The following is a 9699-nucleotide window of genomic DNA, read 5'->3' as shown; positions in this document are numbered from 1 at the left end:
TCTGGGCCCCTTGTTGCAGTTACACTCTCTACTCAGACTCTTTCTAATCTCTTTTCTCAGCAAATCCTAGCATCACTTTTCAGGATGCTCTCACTGAGTCCCAGTCTCTTCCCACCCACCACCCAATCCCACTCTTCATCTATTCACCACTATTTTCTGGTGTGGATGTCTGGGTCTCGTCCTTTCTGCATCTGAACAGGACAGCTTCCTCCCCTTAGATGCTATGGCATCAGGTACAAGGGCAGCCAATCTGCAGCATGCATGCCACAAGTGGCAAGGACAGTGTGTTGGCATGCCCAGATGAGTGCACACGTGTAGTCTGCAGCGCCACAAACCACATGCAGCGCATGTGCACCAGTTTGCTGCTCTGCTAATTTGCAGCACAGCAAGTTTTGTTTGGGTTTTTTTTGACACCAGGAGCTCCCCATGTTAAAAGAAGTCAAAACAAAACAAAACCAAAGCAAAACAAAAAACAAACTCACTTAAAAAAAAAGAGAGGTGCAGCACATCAGCAGCAGCATGTGCCACCAGAAACAGAGCCTAGCCAGTCAGAGGCAAGACTTAAGCCCACAGGACCCCAGGTAAGGTTGGTCCTATCTTCCTCTTCCCCAACCGGGTCAATTTGCTGTGTGCAAGGGCATGTGTGCAGGGGCATGCCTGGGGACAAACATCAGCAGCACAAATATGTGCCACTATTTGTCCCACAGGAAATACTTACCCCTGCATGTGTGCACAGAACAGGAATCGGAGAACAAAATAGCAGGTCAGGCAAGGGAAAGGGATCAAAGTGGCACTCAGAGGCCATGTTCAAATGAGCACGGACACGTGGTGTCATGCTGCAGACCCATCTGCAGCATCACATACCACACAGGCAGATGCTCCCCATGCACTACCTTGCAGTGAGGGGCAGGGGAGGTTGACCCTGGGAGATCAGGGATGTGCAATCTGATTTTGCAAAGGCCCTTTTTAAATTTTTTTCCCAAATTTGGACAAATTTGCACAGGAAGAGAAGATACATTAATGAGGCAAAGTCCATCCCCCCAAATTCCAAGCCCATGCTCTGAAAGGGAGTGAAGCCTTCTTTGAGAAAAATCTAAAAACCTAGTTAAATTCTTGAAAGTGGTTGAACCATTTTAACTAGGATTTTCAAAAAATAAATTAGTTAAATTCAGCCAAAAAAAAAATAATCACCTGGTGTCAAAATAGGAAAAGTTGGTTAACTAGCTCTGGCTATTAGTGACTAGGTACTAAAGCCGTGATAAATAAGGACAGAAAGGACTATTAGATAATCTAGCTGTCCCTTGTATTTGCAAACCATTAAATATTACACTGACTACCCCTATTTTTGACTCAATAACTTTCATTTGAAAGATACACTTCAAAAAGACACCTTTGTCTTTGATCTGAAAACATGAAGTAAACACTCCCCTAGATAAACTTCTCTCATAACAGTTGCACCATCTTCTGTTTTCAAACAAAAAAAGTCCTTAGGACCAATGTTAGGTGCATGTTCTGGGGCATGTACATTACATCAAAAACAAGAAGCACATCTCTGAAGGAAGATGTATTTTTCTGCACAGGGTCTTGCAGGGAAGACAGAAACAGGTTTACAAATGAGGCATGATTAGGCCTGCAAGCTGAAAAGTATCAGGAGATTTAAAAAAAAAATCTTAAATTCCTTAAAACAAATACCATTAGGCACAAAAATAAAAGATAAAAATCAGAATTTAAGATATTCCTATTACAGCTCCTCATCAGAATGGACTGGCAAGGTACTACACAATTCTAACCTATTCCAAGAGATATGCAACAGTGCTATATAAGGTAAAGAAAGACCTCTTTTGTATACAGTCTGGTTTCAGAGCAACCAAGTACAAAAATACATTTCTCCCACACTGCTTAAACATACCACTTCTTTCAAGACAAAACAATCTGCTGCTCCAGATAACTACAACTAGGTTCATTATGCTTCTCAAAATTAAAAAAAAAGAAAAGAAAAAAGGCACCTAACCCAACAGCAGGATCTCTTCCTCATTATTTCTCACAGCACCTTGAAAGAGGCGTGTTTGCAGCAATTTTTTAAAATGAAAGCATGTAAGTTTTATAACAAACACCACTCTAAAAACCAGAGGGAGAGAGGGAAGAAGGAAATCTGTAAACTGTCATCATATACTTGTGGACAAAGCAAAAACTAACCAGAGACATATGCAGGCACATGAGGAATGAACCAGTTGTCCTTTTAAGGATGTACTGAAAAACAAGATTTATTACACATTAATCCAAATAGCTTAGACGTGCTTGCAAAGTGCACTTGAGTTGCTTGTGCCTTAAACTCCCACACCAGCTAAAACAACTGGAGCAGCGGTGCTTAACCTTTTTTCCCTAGAGGGCCAGAAGGGCAGATCCCAGTGTTTCGGATCCAGAGTCCAGGGCCCACACAGCAGGGCCCCATCTGGCCACGCAGGGGAGGCGGCAGGGTAACCTGGCCCTACAGGAGTTGCGTGGAGAAGGGAGAAGGCTGCTATGGGTCTGACTCCAATCCGGACCCAAGCTGAGGGCAGGAGTCAGAACTGCAGCAGCCATTTGCCCCCTTCCCCTCCTCCACTTTGTATGCAAATTTAAGCCAAGGAGCTCCCCTCCCCAACACACACACAGACGCGCACACACACCCTTTGTTGACTGGAGGAAAAAACCTGGTCTTAGATTCAAATAAATACAGTATATCAATTGTAAAAAGAATCTGATCACAGATAAGAACTAGTAAGCAACAACCATACTTATAGAAACAGACAACAAAATCCAAACAAGTCAAACTTCCATTTTTGACTTAAGAGTAACACTACACAATACCAGTATTTTAAAAATATTCTAAATTTGATCCATTAATAAAATACTGAAAACAAGTGGCTATAAAGAATGCATTTAACTAGTGCAGTCTCAGAATCTCATTAAGCTTATAGATCACCTACAAGATTATGTACAACTGAACCAATATCCAGATGGGAAATCTGGCCACATCTACTTGCAATGTGACAACCCATCAGTGTTTCCCCACGTAGGTGGCATGGAAAATATTATTTTAAAAGAAGAGCCCATTATGTCACTAAGTGAAAGAACAAACAAAAAAGATACTAAAAAAACAAACAAAAGATTTTCTGGTAGAAGATGAGTGTCATTCTGAGACTGAAGTCCTTTGACATGGTAGCCTTAGCAGCTTTAGAAAATTATTCCATTAGAGCATTTTGGTGCAGGCGAGGAAAGGGAAGATGTAAGCAGGAAGAGAACATCTGCAACAGTCTCTGTTTGAATACAAGGTACATTCTTGACCTCTCATTTTGCTTCTTTAAAAGAAACTGGATCAGCAAACGCAATGAAAAGCAGTTTGCTGTTATAGCATTATGATCCTGTCATAATGCCTTTCTTTTTTTACAAAGTGTAAGGACAGTTTACGCCAAATTCGTGCCGAGGTGAGGAGTCATAGTTTTAAAGATGTACTGAGATTTTAGTTAAATGTGTTCTTTTGTATGCTTCAAAATAAGTAACACTTACTTCTTCATTTTAAGAAAAAAAATAGGTGGTGCTCTCACATTTTGTTATTGCAGAACAAAGCAAGTAGTATGCCCCCTCAGTAAGAACTTCATTGAACAAAATAAAACATTTCTGTCACTCAGTATAAAGAGCATATGTTAAAATAATCCCAGTAGTAGCTTTAAAAGAATAAATACATCAGTAGTTCTAGATGAATGCAGTAGCATAACATTTTTGTCAAGTAAACATTGTTTGCAATGCAACTATGACTACTCAAAGTTATTATAAATCATAAGTTATAATCATAAATGTAGTACAATATCAACCAAGAGCTCAACTGCTGACTCTTCTTAAGATAGATGATGCAAGATATCGAAACTATCTATCTATATATTTATATAGACATTTAAAAAAATTAAGATCTCAGCCCATAAATGACACCCTTGTATAAACTTAAACACACCCTCCCTGCCAAGTTCAGAAATAAAAAGGTTTTCACTGTAATTCTGAATTCACTGGGGATGCAATATGAGCCAGCAGTTAGAATGGCAACAGAACTAAAAGAACTGGGTCTTCTTCTCAAGTGACAACTTGTGTGCCTAAAATTTCCCCATTGAAAAAACCAGGATCATTACTTCACTCTTCAAGACTATCAGGATACACAGCACTGTTAGTGCAAAGGATAAAGTCACAAAACAAACAAAGAAAAGGCAACTTCTTCCTCCTTTCACCCTTATGACCATTCATTTTTATTTCTTATCTGTTGTTCCATTTTTTTTTAACTTTGGTTACAGCAATTATTTTCAGTGAGGATCCTTTAAAGGGTGCCATGGGCTGTGAAAAATAAGTACTGGTAGGTGAATCACATGTAGATGTTTGCATACAAATCCAGAGATTTTAAATAGGAATTCATAGTGTAAAAAGTATGTGGTCTTTCTGAGTTTTCTACAACAGAAAAAACTGCTCTGTTATGTTTCCAGAGTCAAAAAGAGTGAAAGCTAAGAGCTGGTATTTTCCAAGGGGTACCTTGAGTCTAAAAACTTGAGAGCCACTGGGCTAAGGCATGATGTATGTTATTAAGGTATACCTATTTAATTAATACAACTCAACTGGCACATGTTGTAGATATGCTTAAACTAGTATGACCACCTCCAGTTAGTTTAGCTTAACTTGGTAACTTATCTCTGCAACCTAAACAGCTTAAATAAAGGTTAAACGGATTTACTGTACAGTATTATGTTAGGGGTTTGCACAAGCTTAGCTTGTTGACTTTAAGTTGATTTGAGATTAAATGCCTCTAATATAGATAAACCCTTCATTTATTGTGACACCCAGAATTTTTCATAAACCAATTCTGAACTTAAAAATGACTTACGGCAGAAACTAGATAGAAGAACATTGTCAGCAATCATTTTCATTTGTAATGAGAAGGTTGCACTGTGTATTAGTATCTAATATCCAAACAAACCAACCCAAAACATTTAAAAAAATGAAAAATGTTAAGTTGCAAGTATTATTAACAGTATACTTGCCTCCATATAAAAAGGTATTATTGCCTTTTACAGAAGTATCACAGAGGGGGGGAAAAAAAATCCATGAAATCTTCCATCTCGAGACCTGAAAAAGTTCAGCATATGCTCCTCACAACTGGCATTATGGATTACCCTAAACTTTGTAAAGCTTCAAGTAAACTTAGATATATCTGAGACAAACCAACCTTATGGTGACAATAAAACTTCAAAGTTCATTTAACTTTAAGTGAAGCAGTAAAGAAACTGCCACTGCCTCATGCCATTGTCTATACGCCCTTGGCATTCTATAATTGTTGTTTTCATGGCGCTATAACAAATACTGCAAGTATTTCATGAATTGCTAAGTTTAATTTTCCAGAACTGCCACAACCAAAGCAGCCCACATAAAATCTTCTCCATCTTACAAACATCACCAGGGAAGGGGGTGGAGGGAATCCTATTTCAAAAACATCTAGTAAGATTGCTAGAGGTAAAATGGACATCAGTAATGCACCAAAAAAACCAACATAAAACTTCCTACATGCCATATACAAATAATCATTCACTCATTTCATTTGAAGAGGAAAGAAAAGGGGGGGGGGCGGTAAAAAAATAATCAGACACTCTATAAAATTTTAATAATCAGTCACCTGAAGTCTGAAAGAAAATCTGCTACCTCCAAAAAGCAGCCAATAAAGGTTAACCCTCTACCCAAAAGAAAGGGAAAGTGCTCTCTTGCTCACTGAAAGCAAGCCTAAAATACATAGCACAAAAACCTACTTCCACACAAATAGCTTCAACATTGCTGTTTCACAAATCAATTTCTGCACAAGAGTAGCCAAGGTTACTACCCAAAATAAAGAAACAGCGTGAGAGAGACACTGATAAAATGGAATATATTAAAAGGAATAAACCACCATAGAAGTCATCCTAGATGCTGATTATTAAACCTGACTGTATGCATAAGGCTCAACATTTCTACATATGGAAGTTACAACACAAAAATTCTCTTACAAGACCAGTAACTAGAGAAAACTCCACTCTTCCATTCCTTTGTTCTCTTAACAGCATTGAGATCATTACCCAGAATTTCCTTAAGAAAACACTAAAACAAAAGAAAAGGGGTGTTCAAATTTCTAAAAAAAAAAATCAACTGGTTATCAGAAGCCTGTATTTACAGCATAATATTCATCAGCAGTCATTTCCAAGGTCAGAATTACACATGTAGGTTCTTGGAGATACATATTTGCGTGTTATTTTTAACATCCAACTGTGCATCTTGTGGTCACATAAGCTCCACAGTGTTTACAAATAGCTTGGGGGTTTTACTACACATCGTGTCACAGCAAACAAAAGAGCACATTTTAAATGTACAGGTAGTGCAGAGATCAGCACCCCTCTGGAACCTAAGGATTAGCATGGCCACCACTTGCCCAGCCTTCCCGCAGCAATTAATTTTAGTAGTAGCAGCAACATGAATTCAATGAGTTGGCACAGTGGTGGAGGGGGCGGCACACATAGTGGTAATGTTAACCACCCCCAAACCGTAAATTTGATGCCCCAGGCTTAAAAAGTTTAAAAATCCACCACTATGTAACGAGATTCTACAACTGTTCTGTTATCAGCTCCCACAAAAGGTCAAAAGATCTCTCACACAGTTGCTATATGAAATGCCTCTTAAAAATGACGAAATCATGTTCAGTTCTCAGCTGCTTCCTCACTCACCATTATACACTGCTAATTTCAGGAACAGCAAGGGTGAACTTTAAAAAAGTGACACGTGAAGTTACAGCACTTTACTTCTACTGTGACCATTGAGTTCATACTTAAATTCATGCACGCACATTAACTACATACTGTAACAATAAAAAACAAAAAAAGAGGGAGGGCAAGACAACTTACCCACACAAGCATTTAGAAACAGCCAATCAGTCTTTTTCATTCTGTTTTTTATTTGTTTTAATTTTTTGAAGTCAACTTCAAGTTCCTCCTTGCTGCCAACCGCTCCAGCCAATTCAATTCTTTGGAAGTCCATTTTTACCTCAGATTCACGTTTGGTTGTAGGAGGAGATCTTCTTTGGCTGTTACCACTACTGCAGCTTCCCCTCCATCGAGCTCTGTCTTGCTCATTTATGATTGAAGAAGCCTCTTCTGTCTCTGCCAGTTCTATTGCTTCTATGTTGTTAGGTCTGGGATGATCACATACAACACACTTTCTGGCCTTTGCCCAGTTTTCATATGTACAAACAGAACAAGTCCAATGTTGTGCCCTCGTGTTCAGTTTATTTCTATCGTTATATTCCTCACAAGGATCAACAGATAAGGGGACTGGTCTTGATCCAGAACCTGAAGATTGAGGGGACTCTGTAGGACTCCTGGTCCTGCGCTGAGATAAGCACTGAGTGCACCTGATCGCCCTGGGCCAGTTCAAGTACGTGCACATGTGACAAGACCATTTATTTGCACTTTCCATACTATACGATGATTTAACCCTTGGTCTTGCACTAGAGTCTGGACATATCAAAGGGCTGCTTCCTCCTTCAATGCTCGTAGGATCCCAGTCTCTGCCAATATCACTTGAACCACTCTTGAATGGATCTTCTGTGATAATTGTTCCACTAGGTCTCTGAGCACGACACATGGTACACTTGATTGCAGACGGCCAATTTTCATACGTACAATACTCACAAGCCCATTTAATTCCACGTTCTGTCATTGTGCACTTCTTGAAGTGATTTTGTCAGACAGAAAGCTATAAACAGGTAGAATTATTAAAACGTGAGTGTATACCACCCAAATTCTGAAAAGAGATTTCTTATTTTAAGACTACTTTATTACATTTAACTCAACTTGATATGCATTAGTCCAAGTACCAAAAAAAAATTTTTCTGATTACTGGGCCTTCAGGAGACTGCAGATAGCTTAAATTAATGTTAACATTACAATAAAAAGATCAAGAAACCTCACATTCTGCATTTTTACTGAAGGGTCTGGAACGTCACAAAATAAAATAAAAATGGGACCACATTCCTGATTTTGAGTCTATATATAGAATTTAAGATTCATAAACAGATTTCAAAGAACAAGTGTATGATGCAGAAATTATATATCCTTACTAGCCTGCTCTTCCACAGTGAAAAGAACACACTGGGCTAACAGATAGTGGATGGAGAGGGGAAAAGTAGGAAAACTGGTCATGAACATTAAAAATAAATTAGAAATATAATTAATATGAACACAATATAGAAAAATAACATTTAAACTATGAAAAATCCCCGTCTTAAAGGTCATATACGTTCAATCGTAAAAACAAAATTGGGGTAAGTTTATTAGATCAGGCAGTAATTTTTCTGAAGTGGTGGTCACACAATATATTTAACCTGATCTATTTGTATTTGTTCAACATTATTCCAAAGAGAAAGCTAAGAACAAGCTACAGGCTAATATATCAACCATATTACAATCCAGATTTCAGTCCTACTGCAGTAAACAAAAAAAACCCAAAATAATACAATAAGAGTCAGACCCTTACCTTTTCTCTAATGAAGAAGAGATTCTGTCTTCATGCTGGCTCAGACCTTGTCCTCATCAGACTGCTAAATGTGACGGATGAGACTGCGAACAAGTATCTCTGTAAACAAGACAAGAAATGTTTAATTAAAGCTTCACACTGGACTTGAGCAACTTGAAAAGCAGCACTCTGTATGCCACTCCCATTCTTACCCCAGCCTGCATGTTTAAACACTGGCACAGCCTGGTGAGTGAAATTATCCAAGTAAGTCTGACACTGATCAATTTAAGAAATATACAAGCATGAAGTAATTCAACTTTCATTAGAATCAGCTCAAATAGCAGAACTAAAATTCACACAATTTGAACTGACACAAAAATGTCTATGGATTCCCCCTACTTGTATTAAAGTCTCAGCCAAGTAGATGTCAAATAATGGGTTTTGATTAGACAGGCTGTAACAACTACAAAGTATATTCCTTGCACTAATAAAGACCAAATTTGCTGTTCACTATATAAAACTAACTGTATCTATCATTTCCACACATTTAACCTTCTCCACACAAGGATTAGTTCAACTGGCAGTTTTCATACTCTCTATGATCTTACTACTGTTGTTTAGAAAGGAGAAAAGTCTAGTGAACAGCAGACAGTCAAGGATATGCAAGTTACATTATAGCTTTTACTCAAATACAGACCATACTAATTTTAACTCCTGTAAAAGCGTTAGTTTATGTTGATTCTAGATGCAGAAACCCAGTTATGTAATAAGTACTGTATTCGTTAAGGAAACAGTTTCAAAACCTCATGATCTACTGAAACAACCTTTCTAAGTCTCACTTCTCTGCCATCAAAAACTCCTTGGTTGTTTGCACACTAACTGACAACAGAAAGTCAATCTATCTAGCAGTATGAAAGAAAAGCTTGTTAGCTCTTAAATTACAGTCGCTCTGGCTCCAGTACTGTTTGTCTGACCAGCCCAGAAAGTAAACCCCTCCTGACTCCAAGATGCATTATAAAGCCACGATAGGAACATATGGATTGGGTAGGACTATCAAAGTGTTATCGTCGCATGGTTCGCAGAAACAATTCCCTCGACTGGTCTTAGAAACCGTGCAAAGGCCTTAGCATACATTGGGGGGGGGGGGGG

General features: G+C 38.4%; 1 protein-coding gene across 2 annotated transcripts in view; it reads right to left on the bottom strand.

Moving 5' to 3' along the window:
- Positions 1-8688, bottom strand: part of ZRANB1 (zinc finger RANBP2-type containing 1) — a 62418-nt gene extending 53730 nt beyond the window's left edge. For both annotated transcript variants that reach the window (XM_019502968.1, XM_019502969.1), the window contains exons 1-2: positions 8572-8688; positions 6942-7791 (exon numbers count right to left, since the gene is read on the bottom strand). In XM_019502968.1, coding sequence (XP_019358513.1) covers positions 6942-7755 — 814 coding nt within the window. In that variant the 5' untranslated portion in view covers positions 7756-7791; positions 8572-8688. The remainder of the gene's footprint in view (positions 1-6941; positions 7792-8571) is intronic.
- Between the last annotated feature and the right edge of the window lie 1011 nt (positions 8689-9699).

This window comes from Gavialis gangeticus, unplaced genomic scaffold (assembly GCF_001723915.1).
Source record: "Gavialis gangeticus isolate Ggan-Ray unplaced genomic scaffold, GavGan_comp1, whole genome shotgun sequence".
NCBI classification, from domain to species: Eukaryota; Metazoa; Chordata; order Crocodylia; family Gavialidae; genus Gavialis; species Gavialis gangeticus.
Note: the sequence above shows the minus strand (reverse complement) of the source record. Positions and strands in the feature narration are given on the sequence as shown.